The sequence below is a fragment of the Chelonia mydas genome, chromosome 3 (assembly GCF_015237465.2).
Source record: "Chelonia mydas isolate rCheMyd1 chromosome 3, rCheMyd1.pri.v2, whole genome shotgun sequence".
Classification (NCBI taxonomy): Eukaryota; Metazoa; Chordata; order Testudines; family Cheloniidae; genus Chelonia; species Chelonia mydas.
Window position 1 is genome coordinate 9,511,937 of NC_057851.1, and position 15,232 is coordinate 9,527,168.

At 51.8% G+C, this 15,232-nt stretch overlaps 1 protein-coding gene across 5 annotated transcripts in view; it reads right to left on the reverse strand.

Annotated features, from left to right (window-relative positions):
* Positions 1–863: 863 nt before the first annotated feature.
* Positions 864–15,232, reverse strand: part of CTSB (cathepsin B) — a 28,215-nt gene continuing 13,846 nt past the window's right edge. For all 5 annotated transcript variants that reach the window (XM_007068928.4, XM_043542116.1, XM_043542118.1 and 2 more), the window contains exons 2-10: positions 14,979–15,130; positions 11,295–11,380; positions 10,033–10,147; positions 9,084–9,202; positions 7,493–7,578; positions 5,887–6,033; positions 4,431–4,547; positions 3,854–3,982; positions 864–2,686 (exon numbers count right to left, since the gene is read on the reverse strand). In XM_007068928.4, coding sequence (XP_007068990.2) covers positions 2,589–2,686; positions 3,854–3,982; positions 4,431–4,547; positions 5,887–6,033; positions 7,493–7,578; positions 9,084–9,202; positions 10,033–10,147; positions 11,295–11,380; positions 14,979–15,104 — 1,023 coding nt within the window. In that variant the 5' untranslated portion in view covers positions 15,105–15,130 and the 3' untranslated portion in view covers positions 864–2,588. The remainder of the gene's footprint in view (positions 2,687–3,853; positions 3,983–4,430; positions 4,548–5,886; positions 6,034–7,492; positions 7,579–9,083; positions 9,203–10,032; positions 10,148–11,294; positions 11,381–14,978; positions 15,131–15,232) is intronic.

Here is a 15,232-nt window from a genome sequence, read left to right on the forward strand (position 1 = left end):
ACTTAATCAACAAGTGGATGTTTTTCTGAAAGACTAATTCAAGCAGGAAGTACGTGGAAGGCTTATGGCCAGGATGCTTTAAAAACACTAGAGCCACCTCCAACAGCCTGCTGAGCTAACTTGATTGAGAAGCTAACGGCTGAGGCAGCTGCTGGGCTTGTGAACAAGTTGTGCACTGATAGGGGCTGCTTTCTTCAATCCTGAGCTGTCAAATCACTTCCCCACTGATTGCCCCAGGTCAGGCATTTAGAGATGTAGAGCGGTATCTGCTAAGGGGGCTTAGTGCCAGTTGCTGAAGAATGAGATCTAATGCCAGAAGCGTTTGAGGTATGGATGGAGGAGGCAATGCTTAGCACAGGAGCCTGGGGTGGCCTCTCTCACTTCAGTTCCATGCTGCACTACAGGCTGTTGAACAACAGTGAGGGTTCAGTCAGCTGGTGGCAGCTCAAAGCTCCTTCAGTCCCTGCTGCCTAATTTCCTATAGGCTAGTTAGGCCCTGCCCCACCTCAGCACACTGGCTTACTTAACTGACTAGGCACTGGTGGGGGAGTCCTGGCTGCTTAATTCAAGACTGAATTCCACAGGGCAGGCAGGAGTTAGGTATTGCAGTCTAAGTCCCTAGTCTGTGGGCTGCCACTCTCCCTCTGTAAAAGGGGGAGAGTGGTACTCCCTACTCTAGAGGGGTGATGGGAGGTGCTCAGTATAGTACTAGGGGCCACAAGTACCTTACAGCTTCCACAGGGTAGGAGAACCCCCTTGTGAGAGGCATCACCTACCTGCAGAGATGAAATCAGACCTTTGTGCCTGTTAGGCCCATTGTGGACTCTCTCCTGTTACTACTTCCAAGAACACAGTACAAGAGCTTAGAGAAATCTTTTATTGGCACAATTGTTCCATTCAGCTACACTGAAGCCATGTTAATATTGGATAAGTGATTACAACAGAAGTTAAGAGTCCCCATTTAAACAAAATGCAAGTCTCCTACACCACAGGTGATGCAGTGTTACTCACTGCAGGAGCAGGGCATCTCTCCAGTAAGCAAAACCTGCCCTGTACTTTAAACACCCTATTCCAGCTTGTTACACTAACAGCAGTTAACTGAGTTAGTGCCATCACCTCCCACAAATGGTGCTTCCTACATATGTCTCCTTTTCCCCACCTATCTTCAGCTAAAATGTTTGCAGTAAGAGGATTCCCTATTTAAAAACACTCAACTAATGAAGGTGGTTGTGTGCAAAAAAGCTAGATCAGTCATCTCCAGCTGCAAGTGAGCTAAGTAAATTACAGCTTGCCCACACCAACCAGTAGCACCATGGGGGTGTGATTTCTAAAGCGTTTTAACATGTGCATTAATTGGTCTATGTAGACCCTGCTGATGCATGCTCTAGGTTCCCCTGTGCACTTTAACCTAGTTCCATTTCTATGTTAGTACACTTTAGAAGTCTAGCCCCTGTAGTGTGCATTCCCCTACCCAGCCTAAATTCAAATCTGCAGTCACTAAAGCACCCTAGGAGAGAATCCCCATTGCAGAGGCTGCATGCTGCCCAAAGTCTGCTTTCAACCCATCTGCTGACCCACCCTTTGAGATAAGCAGCTACCTGGAAGAGAGGACACAACCCTGCCCAATTTATTTTATCTGCAACGCCCAGACTGGCCTTCATCTGAACACCAGTCACTTTAGTTCAGTTACATGTTCTTAGCATCCATGTGCCAGTGTAACAGGCTGGTTGATCACATCCCATCACCCACCAGACCCGAGACCCCTGAGCTGTAATAAATGGTTGAGGAGCCAAGTGGTTTACACAAAAATAAAAAAAATCTAAACAGCAGCAGAGGAAGATATTTATGAAAAGCTTAAGCTGTTGAAGAGCCTTGTTCTACTCCATCTAGAGCCAGCCCCTGTCAGTATTGTGCCATTAAGAGGCTCCTCCACTCAGGAAACAAGGTTAGCAAATAAACTTACACGTTTTCAAAAGTGCATGTGCAATGTCCACTATGTACAGACAAGGGTTTGCACATACCCACTTCTGAGAAGCTAGGCCTCTGGGCACGCTGCAGCGCTGAAGTCAAACTTGGGGACAGCAACCAGCAAGGCTGCTGCTGCAGTAGCATGCATCACGTCAGAGATGGAAGAGACCCCCTAGGTCATCCAGTCCAGCCTCCCTGACCCTGCACGTACTTTGGCCTGTCCTGTTGCGTTTCCAAAATGAAGTGATTGCTTCACCCACGCTTGGACGAGAGGGTTCACTGAATTAGGCAGGTAAAGGCCAGAGTGTCTCAGTCACCCCCATCCTGTGGTGAGAGATTAGCAATGTCACTACTAGCTCCGTCCTTTGAGAAGGGAATGCTTGTGGGGGCTGATGCCACACAAACTGGCTTGGAGCGGAGAGCTCCAGGAGAGAAGGCAGCTAGCGCATGGATACAGAAACCACCTCCTTCATCTCCACCACACAACTAAACAAGATAAAAGGCTTTAATACATAGCTTCAACCATAATCTCAAGAGTGCAGGCTCTGTGCCCAGCCTGCGCCTGGTTATAAGAATCAGAGGTGTGATTTGATCTCTTCAGCTGCACCCAAGCCAGGGAGTTAGATCCTCTTCCAGTACAGTTCTGTTTTGGGGATGCCAGCCACTATCTCGGATTCGATTCCACAGTGGTCCTGCCCTCGGAGGATTTTAAAGAAACCTGGAGAGGTTTTAAAGAGAGTCACTAATCCCACATGGGAGAGAAAAAAGTCACTTACAACCTGGGGCATTCTTACTTTCCAGACTGGCATCAAACTCTCCCTGGGGCATGACGACTCGAGTTCCTTCTAGGTAGGAGAGCCCCAGGCACCCCTCTAGACTAGTTAGATGATATATGCTTAGTTACTGCACTTCTGCTGAGACTCCCTGTTACACCCAATTACAACATCTGTGTAAATACTCGCAGGTCAGCTCCCCACACAGGTGAGGTCCTTTTATTACGCTTTGAGGGCCATAGAGTACCTCAACCAATGGATTTATCCCCTCCCCACTCCTGGAGGGAGCTCTGACAGAGGGAACTGAGGTACAGGGTAGAGAATGACTTGGCCCCGGATCACACAGTGCGTCTGGCTAAGCCAGGAACTGAACCCATGTCTCCTGCCCCCCCCTGCCCAGTGAACTATCCCACCACACCACCTTCCCTTCCCCAGCAGAGTTGCTTCTGCCACTGTTTCCTCTCTGGTGTCAGTCACACAATTAAGGGCATGAAGGCTACTGATAAACTACTTCCCTCTCATCTCACCTCCTGGTCTGACGCCATGGGGCAGGTAAGGCTCACCAAAACCCAGGGGATTTCCCATGGGTCCCAAATGCCACTGGTGCTGAGAGTAACTTCCTAGCTGACCCTGGGCAAGTCCCTTTCGCTCTCAGTTCCCCCTAAGAGTGGAGGGGAAGGCTTCCCTGTTTCAAAGGGGTGTTGTGAGGACAGATGGGAGATGCTCTGAGTACCAGGGTGAGGAAAGCCATAGAAAAGCCTACACAGGCAGGCTCAGTCACTATCGGGAGGGCCCTGCCGGAGAAACCCAATCACCCATATCCTACAGAGTCATACAACCAGATGTGCAATGGGCATTTCATGCGATGCTGCCTAAGCTCACTGACTGTGCAGGGTTTAGCTCTACCAGGCTAGGTCAGTACGTTCCTGCTGAACAAACAATCTGGCTATTCCTACCCAGCCTGCTAGAAGCAAGAGAGGGTCTTCTCTAAACTCCTGCTTCCTAAGAGAGTGCCAGTTATACCAGGATTTAAAGATAGGGACATTAACCCTGTAGAAAGAAAAACAAATCCACAATTCTGGTCTGCCCCGAAGTACATCCCGGCTGCTTACCATTGTCACCCCAGTCAGTGTTCCAGGAGTTCGCAGCCAGCCAGTAGGGAGTGCCATTTTCTACGCCCCAGCCAAGGATTCTGATAGCATGGCCACCAACCTCTCCCCCGGAGACATGCTGGTAAACACCTGCAGGGGGCGAGAGGAAACGAGGAGACACTAGACCCCACGGCCAGTCAAGGGCCCCAGTTTTCCAACCGTGGACTCCATTTAGGGGGACTTAAACTAATGAAAGGACATCAATTCTATTCTATTAATGCTTTAACATTTGGCTAAACTTCTGTCCGAGTTTCCCCAGTACACAATAAACTACAATGAGGGGGGTCAGGCATGTACCCAAACATAACTGCTTCTGCCTTACTGGGTATGAAGCTTTACACTTGCCCAGCACGGTGATTTTGAAGGCCGAGAGAGGCTGCTTGTGATCAGTCTGACATTCCTTCTAACCCAACCCAGAGAGTGTCCCCCTGGCTCCTGGCCAGTAACTTGTGGCAGGGCTAGCAATGCCCACCCCCTCGGTCATGGTCCATGAAGCATCTGCTCAGCTAACACGCCACAGCCTAGTTGTCATGCTTACCTGACTTGTACATGAGGAAGTCCTCGTACACGGCAAACGCTCCCTCTACTGGGCCGTTCTTGTAGATCTCTGCCATTATCTCCTTCTCACTGGAAGGGACATTGTACGACGTAGCTCCTGCGGAGCAGAAGCAGATACACCTCAGCAGAAGTTGCGGGCACCTATGTCAACCCACCCAGACCCAGTGCAAGCTGCAGCGGTTAGCCTCCAGTATCTTCACTGGGAGCCAGTCTGCTCTGAGGTCCATGCAGGACTCTGCCATGGAGGTGAGAGTGTACTCCTGAGCACTGGAGGATGTGAAATTAGAAGCCACTAATTGACTTGGCTCCCAGTCAAAAACAAAACAAAACAAAAGGATGACAATAGTCAGTCAAGCTGGTTGAGCCACACTTCACTACCCCTCATGGCAGGGACGAGTTTCCTCCATCTTACAGATTTAACTTTCCTACGTAATCAATGAAAGCTGCAGTCAGCTATAGCAGGAGAAGGCTCATGCAGCATCATGTCACCCGATTTGCCAGTGCAGTTTACAGACACTTATGAGATGTTGGATATTTGGCTTTTTTGCAGGGATGCAGCTAGACAGAGCCTCCTGCAAGACCTAGAGTGCCCAGCACAAGTGAGAGCAGAGCGTGCCTCAGTTTCACCATCTGGCTAAGCCCCAGTACAGGAAACCCATGGAGAGTTCAGGGAACTTCCAGTATGGGGTTCACTCTGGCACGAAGGACTCTACCCTCAGCTGACAAGCAACAAACCCTTTCTGTGTTTTAATTCAGAAGGGGAAGGAGGATTCAAGGCAAGAGCTCCTTGGGAATGTGCATAGCCCAGGAACAGAGACCCCCCTAGAGCCAGTGGAAGTTCTGCCAGAGTGCCCACCATGCTGGTTTCTACACCTGCACAGCACCACGGCTAGGGCACGACAAGGGCTTGGGCCTGCGGACACCAGAGGCAGAGCCCGGGAGCGCAGAGCCCATGCACTCTGAATGGCTCGCCTGTGAAGGGACACGATAGAGGGCTCCCACGCGGTGCCTCTTCTCTCAGCAGGGGCACGTTTTTACTGTGGTTCTAAGCACAGTCACCCGTCCACCCGCAGCCAGAGGGTCTCACGCTGGACTGGGGACACTAGCTGGTGGCCCCCGGGGCGCTGGCTCTCCTCGTTTCTAATGCAGCACATTAAAAAGCAACAGCTCAAAATACACTGGACACCCAAGTGCCGTGGTGGCCAGAGGGACATTCCACCCCGCGCAGGAAGGCCGGTGGGTGAGACACACACTTTCCATTAAGATATGAGCCATGCCAGGGGCCCCGAGTACCCCTGTTCACGTAATGCTCACAGCTATGAGCCAAGGCCATGGTGTCGACCGCCGGCGCAGGCAGGCCATTAGGCCTTTCAGAATCTAAAGGCAAGAGACGTGCACGGGTCTAGTGTAGGCCGGGGCAAGTGGCTTCCTCTTACCGAAGTGCTTGTCACTCTCATATGAAGGCGAGTAGCCTGCTTCACAGTGTTTGTCGCACCTGGGGGTGTCCCCTTGCTCCCCAGTGCATGGGGGCCGTGACCCATTGATGTGGTGCTCGCATGGAGGGATGGAATATGGTCTGCAGCCTGTTGGGTTAGACAGAAGACGTCATACAGCTTCTCCCCCACCAGCCTCTTTCGAACAGAGGCTGCTCTCCCAGAGTGCTGCAGGGCCCCACGGACCCCACCACCCCACAGCCCCTTGCCCCAACGCGCTCAAATCCCTAAGTGATGCTGTGATATCTTCCAGAGTCGGCCTGAAACAGCTCCTTCTGCAGACAGGTAACCTACCCATTCATCTCAGGGAGTTCTCTCTGAAACCTAACAATAAACTAAGTCACATCTCTGGTATCTCCACTGCTGATGGACAGAAACGAACAGCCAGCAAATGCACTCAGCCCATATCCTCAAACAACCCCCTTCATGCTTCCCTAGGGCCAAGCGTCCCCAACCCAGTTATCAGCGCTTCCATCCCCTCTCCCCGATGTTTAACTGTGTTGTCAGTACAAGAGTCTGCAGCAAACTTGACACAAATATTAGCATGACAACTGACGTATTAGCTTTCGTAATTCAAATGTTTAACACTGCTGCAGAGATCCCAGCCTGCTGCAGAATCCAGGGACTGTAGGAATTTAGGTCCAGTTTACCATGGGGGCCTTGCAATTATGCACCACAAACCTTCCAGTGCACAGGGAAGAGAATGACACATGGTGACTTGCCTGAGCTACCATAAGAGAAATGTCTGTTAAAGCCAAACCTTGCATCCCCACATTCCTTACATCAGAGCCATTCGTCATCTATAAAAGACGAACTAGTTGCTGGTCCCCAGTGAGACAGATCTGGAGCTGCCCGGCAGTCGTTTATGAATGCTGTGGCTGTGTTGTAAGGATGCTTACCATGTGCATACATACAGCGCGATTGTCTGATAACGCGAAGAGGAAGGAAGAGTGGGTGTCTGGCTGTACGTAGATCTTTCCCAGGACGCTTTAAAAACACAACACTAGAGCCGCCTCCAACATCCTGCCGAGCTCTAACTGGCAGCAGGGCCAAGCTCAGGACAGGGAGAGAGCAAGCCTCTGGCTGCATTTAAAAGTCAGTCTCCCAAGGGCAGAAGGAGGGCCAAGTTGAACCCAGACCTCGAGGGGTCAAGAGGGGTGGGAGTAAGACCAACAGGTCTAGGTGAGACAGACACCTTCTGGTTTAAAAACCTCTTCTCTCCTATGCTTGTTTCAGTAGCTACACAAAATATTTGGCTGTTTCGGGTCACTGGGCTCACCATTGGTCACAAAGGGAAAGGGCTGCTGGGGTAAGCGGGGGTCATGCACAGGGGATGGCAGCCCAGGACCCTGTCTAGGAGCGGGAAGATTGTGGGATTCTACCCCAAGGAAGGAGATGGCCTAAGACCTCATACTGGTTTCAGGGTGTGTGGGTGGGTGCATGCAGACCAGAGAAGGGGTCAGAGGTGCAGCTAGCCCAGTAACTGTGACACCCACCATAGTCCAACTCCCTCGGTTAGCACTGACAGCCTGCATGGCTTCTGGCTTACCTATGTGGGAGTCATAGAGCCCGCCAGACACCAGGCCTTCGTCAGTCCAGTACCCCCACGCTCCAGAAGGATAGCCGCCATTACACCTGCAAGAATCACCACAGGCATGTCAGTCACAAATCCCAGGCCCAGCCTTTAGCTCAGCTTCCACATTGGTCTTTGGGTGAAGGGGTCTGGCACAGCCAGAGGGCCGCTTTTGACACAAGCCAGTTCATCTAGTAACACTTGAGTACACGCACTAGAGAATTAAGATGCTCGGAGTATGGAAGCGGATCGTTGATGGTCAGGCTCCCGCTACAATAGGACTGTTACAGCTTGGAGCAGCCAGGTGGGGGAGAGGGTTATTCCTAGCTGGTTTGCCTCTCTAGATCTCAGTGCTTAAAGGAGGGTAGCAGGGTAGCAATACATAGCTCCTCTTTACAGATGGGGAAACTGAGGCACAGAGTGGTGAAGGGACTTGCTCATGGTCCTGCAGCAGGCTAATGGAAGAGCTGAGGACAGAGCCTAGGTCTCCCAAATCCCAGTCAATACTCTGGCCATTAGGACGCACTGTCTCCTCTTTGGTTACAAGCAATATTTGCTGCCTACGTCCTTTTCATCAGCTGCTTTGCAGGCCTCTGCCCCCAAGGAACACTGTGCCCACTTGACTGAAGGATAACTGGAACCAGGTGTGCCCAAAGCCATACAGCCCGTAGCAGCAGAAAGAGAACCCAGGAGTCCTGACTCCCAAGCTCCTGGTCTAAAAGGCAGGGCCTGCTCTGCACCCGCCAAGTGTAACTCTTCAGTTTGTGCATGACATGAGACAGGGAGATACAGCAACACTGGGGTTAGCACAGGGTCCTGATGGTCACAGACCCCGATCCTGCAGACAGACATTTATGCACTTGCTTAACTCAAAGAACATGAGTGGTCCCAGTGCAGCAGAAGAGTCCACACATGCTTGCAGTTAAGACCAGGCATAATCTGCTTGCAGGTCAAAGCTTTACACTAACTCGCTCTCATGCAGGGTCTTCTACCAATCAGTCAAAGGGGAAGCTAATCTGACACCCTGGAGTTCTACTCCTGCACGATTTAGTATTTCTGCCAACGTTCCAGTTTGGAGAGGAGTCACAGAAAAGTGTGGCCATAACACTGAAGCTTCCAGTCCCAACTCAAAAGGGAGAGTATAAACTCATTCCATTTCTGTCAAAGCCTCAGTTTAGGGAGATGGCCTGGAGGTTGCAAGTTAGATCTAGGACTTTACACAGCTGTAAGGTCTTCAATGACCAGCATGAAGATGGATCAAAATGATGGGAGTCTTCCCCCCCACCCCCCCAATACCATTTGTTTCCCCTCGAACCCAGAGAGGTGCCGGAAGAGCATTACCAAAGGTCCTTGGCAGCAGAGCGTGTAGGAACCCCCACCATAGCGCGGAGAACACAAGGTCACCCTTTTACACCCTAGGCACTACATAAAATATTAATATTTATTGATCCTAGACTGGAAAGTCAGGGGGAGGTCAGTGCAGTACACAGTCTGGCTCTCTGGTCTATATTCTGGGCTGGCACAAAGGTCCTGCTAGCCATTTCTTTGAAGCATGAGAATTGCTCACCCCATCCCACACTTGAAGCCACAACAAGACAGCAGATCTTCTGCCGAGATTTCCACGTTGACCTTGCTGTTGGTGTGCACGCAGACTCTGTCCGAAATGGCCTCCACCGCACCAAACGCCTACAAAACACAGAGGGAAGAGCATCATGCACCCTCCAAGGGAAGGGGAGGGCCTGGGGTGTTTGCTACCAAGGAGACACACGACTGGACCACGCACTAAGGTGGCTCCAGTCCCAAGGGAATTTGTTCTGACTGTGTGGGACTGCTGTCTGGGCCGGAGGGTCGTGCGGGCAAGGCTGCACCTACTGGACTGATGGACATTTCAGCCAGTCTGCAAATAGAGCCCTGTGTCTTTAGAGAGCCAACGGCAGGTGGCTGTTAAGTTCTAATAGCAGCAGTGTTTCCCACCTCGCCAGGTGTACCCCGGATCACTGCGCAGGGCTCCTCTAAGATGGAGTTTTTATGAGTGCATGTCCCAGTCCAGCTGTTTGGAGACAGAGATGCTACCGCAGCCCACGGAGGCTTGGATCCTCTTGGAAGATAAGGCAGCATAGACCACACACACTCACCTCTCACTACACAGACTGACAGGTCCCCTCCTCCTTTTGTGAGGCATGATACCTTGCACCACAGTGGTTAAGCCATGTGTTGAGACAGCTTCCCTGCAGTTTAATGGCAAACCCGCACATCCCCGGAGTAATTCTGAGCAGCACATTCTGTGCACGCAGAGCTAATTAAGCCACCAGGAACAACGGCAGCAAAGCTGCAGTCGCATAGGCGGTGGCACGAGCTAGCGCTGCCTGCCCAGGACTCTGGGTACATCCTTGAGTGGCATGCTACAGCTTTACGGCTATTGTTACTGGAGCTCGCTTTGATCTAGCTTGTTCAGGTACATCTGCATGGCTGCAGCCGCAGCGGATTGCTCCCCGTCGGCAGTATGATCCGCTTACCCAACAAGAGCCACAGGAGCCCTGGTCTCTGATCTCGTTAATGGTTGGACAATTTGGCCACTGGTCCCGGGAGTCAAAGCTGTCCGGCAAGTTCATCTCTCCAGCAAACTCAACCCTGTAATGGAAGGCAGCCATCCAAGTTACATGAAGGATTCGTGTTGTGAGACCAAGTTAACAGAAATTGACATTTCTACACTGACTCGCTTTAGAAGAGACCCAAGACAAATGTCTCAAGGTTGAGCAGTTAAATACCCCATGACTAGGTGGGTTCAGGGTATAGCAGACCCCACCGCACTGCTCTGGGCCCAGAACAGAGCTATGGTGCAGGGGGAAGAGGAGGATATGAAGCGTGGTAGGGGTTTCCTCGCCTGGAAACACCTCTCCTCTCCCACCCTTCAAAAGAGCCCCACGTGTTACACTCTACAGTACGGCAGAGCCCTGTTTATCCACTCTAGATGGGAACAGGGCCAGATCTGATAATCAAAAACAGATAATCCAGAGAATGGGAAGTGCAAGGCTGCAGCACCATCTCGTGGTCACAGGAGAGATGGCCCACTTCTCGACCTGCGTGCGCTGGTTGTTTGCGGAGAGCCGGATAAACGGGGTTTTACTGTAGTTCTAGTCACAGATTAAGGCCAGAAGGGTCCACTGCAGTTCTCATCTGGCCTCCTGCAAAATAAGGCTGGAAAATTCTATCATGCAATTCCCACACCAGCCCATAACTTCCAGCTGAGCTAGACGGACATTGGCTGTGTAAATACAAGCAGGGTTCTGAAAGCGCAGGACTGGGTTCCATTCCCAGCACTTCCAAACTTCCGGTAGGATGCTGGATGAGTCACTTTCCCCCGACCCCATGTCTATAAGATACTGGGTGGTGTCTGGGAGCACAGCACAGACCTTCGGATGAAGGAGCTATCGAAGCACACTGCATTATTATTAAGAGACAGGTGGGGGAAAGGTGTGGAGGCTTGGACAGGGCGGTCCTAAGTTGGTCCCAAGTTTGAGTTGCACAAAGCCTCAAAAAAAACACCAAGTGCTGGCAATTCACAAGTGAGCATTAGCCAAGTTCTGGAGGGAGTTCTGTTCAGTACCCCAGCAAGGGATCTCCCCAACACTAGGCTCCTGTGCCGGGAAAGGCTGGCAGAGGTACGGTGGAGGGGGAAAGAAGGATATGAAGCGTTGTAGGGGTTTCCTAGCCTGGAAACCCCTCTCCTCTCCCACCCTTCGAAGGAGCCCCACGTGTTACACCCCACAGCACTCACCTCACTGGCAGTTTGGGCCCATGCAGGAATGTACCACACAGTTTCTTCACATAACTCATGTCGGTATTGTGGAAATTGTGCCCAGCCTAGAGAGAGAGAGAGAACTGAACCTCAACACCAGCAATGAGCATCACCCGGCCCGTTCCAAGGAGGAACACCCAAGCATTTTCAGGGGCAACGCCTGCCCCTTAGAGCCTCCCTCTGCCAATTCTTGTGGGTTTTAGTCACAATTGCCAAGTTTCTGAAATGTCCTTCTGCTCTTGCCAGTGAAAGATCGACCCCAAAACCAGACACCATGGCACCCGGACAGAAGGAAATGAGTCTCTGACCTACCCAAGGTACTTCTCTAGCCCCACTGCAGCTGAGCACCTCAGTCTTCAGTGTATTTCAACACTCCAGGGAAGAAGGGAAGTGCTACCCACCATTCTACAGATGGGCTAAGAGACTAAGGCCCAGATCCTCGAGGGTACTTAGCTGGGGAGGGGCTAAGTCTGCAGCTGAGAACGACATTGAATCCAGGCCCCGCAAGCCCGAGGGGAGTGCCCTAACCACTGGACCACCCTTCCCCTCTCTCCCTCCTTTTAGTTGTCTCACACACAGGCTGTAATGTGAGCTAGGGGCGCAACTCCCGGCTCCGGTACACATCTGCTGCCGATTATCACACCGTAGCTGCGCCAAGTACAAACCCGCCTGAATACCAAGGACAAACTGACCAGGCTACTCTGATCTCTATACTCGTGCTAATCGCCTCAAGCGAGTGCGAGTATGTGTACGTAAGCTGGGCCTTCCCTAGGGGGGGTGTGGGGCCCAGGACATAGGCGCAAAGTTTCTGAACTGACGGGGGGTGGGGTGGGGGGTGGCTCTGCCCAGGCCCTGCCCCCACCCCACCCCCCAAGGCCCCACTCCACTTCTTCCCACCCCTGCCTCTTCCCCCCTTGCACTTTCTGACCCTGTGAAACATCTGATCTGCAGCAGGTTGCAGGTGCTGAGAGGGAGGGGGAGGCACTGATTGGCAGAGCCCGCCAGCAGGCAGGAGGCGCTGTGGGGAGGGGGAGGCTCTGGTAAGGGGGCTCCTCCCCCCCACCTGTCTGCCGCTCGCCTCCTCAGCCCGCTCGCCCACCCGCCTCATCACGATTTTAATCGAAGTGCAGGGCCTGGAGCAGTCGCCCTGATTCGCCGTACCCTAGGGACGGCTCTGCTGGGAGTCACACCCCTAGCTCATCATGGGGACGGAGCTAAAGCCTGACTGGAAACACAAGCAGGTAAGTTTCAGACACACAAGTGATCATCAGTTGGGTCCCTTTCATTCTGCTACTACGCATTTGTCCTTCTATACTGGTAGATCAGGACGCAGCATGACCTGCTAACGTGAAATGAGAGCAACGCTAGCCTATTGTCCAGGTAAACGCAGCCACCTGTGCCCAGCACTCCAGCAAGGAGGGATACCACTCACTATCTGCGGAGCTTTGGGTTTCTACACGCCCTGCCTGCCATGGCAAGTCTTGCCTGATGGTTACTCCTCAGCGAGGTTTCCCCAGCACTCCAGGATAGGTCAGACGGCTTGCTGAGCTCTCTCGTTACAGCTGCTGTGTTTCGCAGGGGGTCTTTTCCTTGCAAAGCCTCCTCTCTGCAGCAGTTGTCTTCCCGTCCATTCATTACTCCCAGTTAGAATCAATTAGTGTCTTGAATATGCTGCACTGCTCACTCTTAATGGCCTTCTCGTCATGGTCAATGGCAGTCATATACAGCCATTGCGTAGGAGGGATAGCTCAGTGGTTTGAGCATTGGCCTGCTAAACCCAGGGTTGGGAGTTCAATCCTTGAGGGGGCCATTTAGGGATCTGCGGCAAAAATTGGGGATTGGTCCTGCTTTGAGCAGGGGGTTGGACTAGATGACCTCCTGAGGTCCCTTCCAACCCAAATACTCTATGATTGGATTGGTAAATTGGGAACATGCCTCATTCAGTACCATTTTACTGAGTGTTTAATAGCCCACTGGCTACAGCAGGTTTCATACAACCAGCTGTCATGCATGGAGACACCCATTTTGCATTTCAAGGCTGGGCTAGCCAGGATTCCTCCAAAGGAGGAGAAGTCCTCTTCGCTGACAGCTCTATCAGCAGCAACCACCATCTCCTTCATTCCCAAACATGCTTTGGCCTGGTCGACATAGCTACGGTGCTCAGAGGTGTGAAAAATCCACCCTTCCTGAGCGCCAAAGCTATGGGGCTAGGTCAGCAGACACAGCTAGGTCCTGTCTACTAGCTACCATCGCTTGGAGAGTGGTGTTTCTATAGTGACGGAAAACCCAGTTCCCTTGCTATAGACGGTGTCTGCACTACAGGGCTATGCTACAGTGCCCAAACTAGGCTGCGATAGTCCCTGTGGTGTAGCCATGGCCTTCCACAGGAGGCTAAACCCATAGCCGGTATCATTACTGGGAGTATGGAGGGTACATGAGCCTCATGGACAGTAGCAGCTCAGTCGGTGGGTAAGAGCCATTGTGAGCTATGGGTTATTGTCCTAGCATACACGGACCTTCAGCCTCCATGGTTGCATGTAGGCATTTTATGCTGGCAGTAAGCGATTTTGATCCAAGCTATGGGAAATGGTGCGGCAGCATACAAGAAATATGAATGACAGGCTACCCGGTGTGCATAAAGCAACATCCAGGCTGGGTTAACAGGATGCAGATTTACATCTAATCATTATACCTAGCTCTTAGATAGTGCTTTTCACTCGTGGGTCTCAAAGCACTTCACACAGGAGGTCAGTATCATTTCCCCAGCTGTACAATGGAAATAATGAAGGCAGATAAGTGAAGTGACTTCCCCAAGATCACCCAGTGGGAGAGCCGGGAATAGAACCCAAGTCTCTTGGGTCCCCTACTCCAGTGCTCTATCCACTAGGCCGCACAGCCTCCCAAAAGCCACTGGATTTCAGGACAGTGACCAAGAGTAGTTACCATCTGCCATCACACCCACCTTTGGCTGTAACTGCATCAAATCTTGTAAGCCAAGAATACAGAGGCCAGGTCAGCGTTTGGCTGGCTGACTTTCACAGATGACCCAGATGCTGCAGGCAGTGGGGCTGGCAGTTCAGCGAGCCAGTGCCCTAACACGGCAAAAGGAGGCGCTGTGCTGCTCCCAGGATGAGAATTCTCAAGCTGCACCCACATGCTTAAAGCCCCCCTTGCCCTTTCCCAAATATACATCAGACCTGGATGAATTCCAGGTGTGCTTTTAACATCCTGTTTACATAATGGCACTGCCAGCAGGACGCTCATTATAGGATAGTCACTTCCTGCTAACTTTGCTGTGGGGCTGACACAGTTCGGAGTTTCTTATACAGTTTGAAAAGTGCTTTGAGATCTTCTGCAAGGAAGAGGTGCTATGTGAAAACATACATTAATGGCTGCTTAGTGACCTATGCAAGAGGATTTCAGATCCCAGTGAACAGCTGCCAGCAAAATCCAGACATGGCAGGCAACTTTAGGAGAGGCAAAGTTTGCCTAGACACAGCTATCCTGGCTGTGCAAGGTGGTCCCTCTGAGTCAGGGCTGGAACACACTTATGGGGCAGGAATCGCATCCATCCAGTCACTACCAGTGCACAGGACCACTGCTCTCCATCAGCAACCTGGCCACAGGCATTGAGCGCACAGGAGGAAAAGCACCGCTACTCACCTGCCATGTAGTGTTGAGTTTGTTGATGTAGTTGACCAGATCGTGCGAGAGGGGAGCAAAGTAGGGGACGCTGCGGGCACTCACGAGGGTCACCAGGACACACAGGGCAGACACAGACTGCCACATCTTGGCCACAGAGCAGTACTCTTCACCTGGAAACAGATCCACACGTCAATCCATGCACTGTATCTGCCTACATGCACAGCTAACCCCTTCCTAACTGGTGTTCTTCCTGGCAAGAACTTGTAGAAACA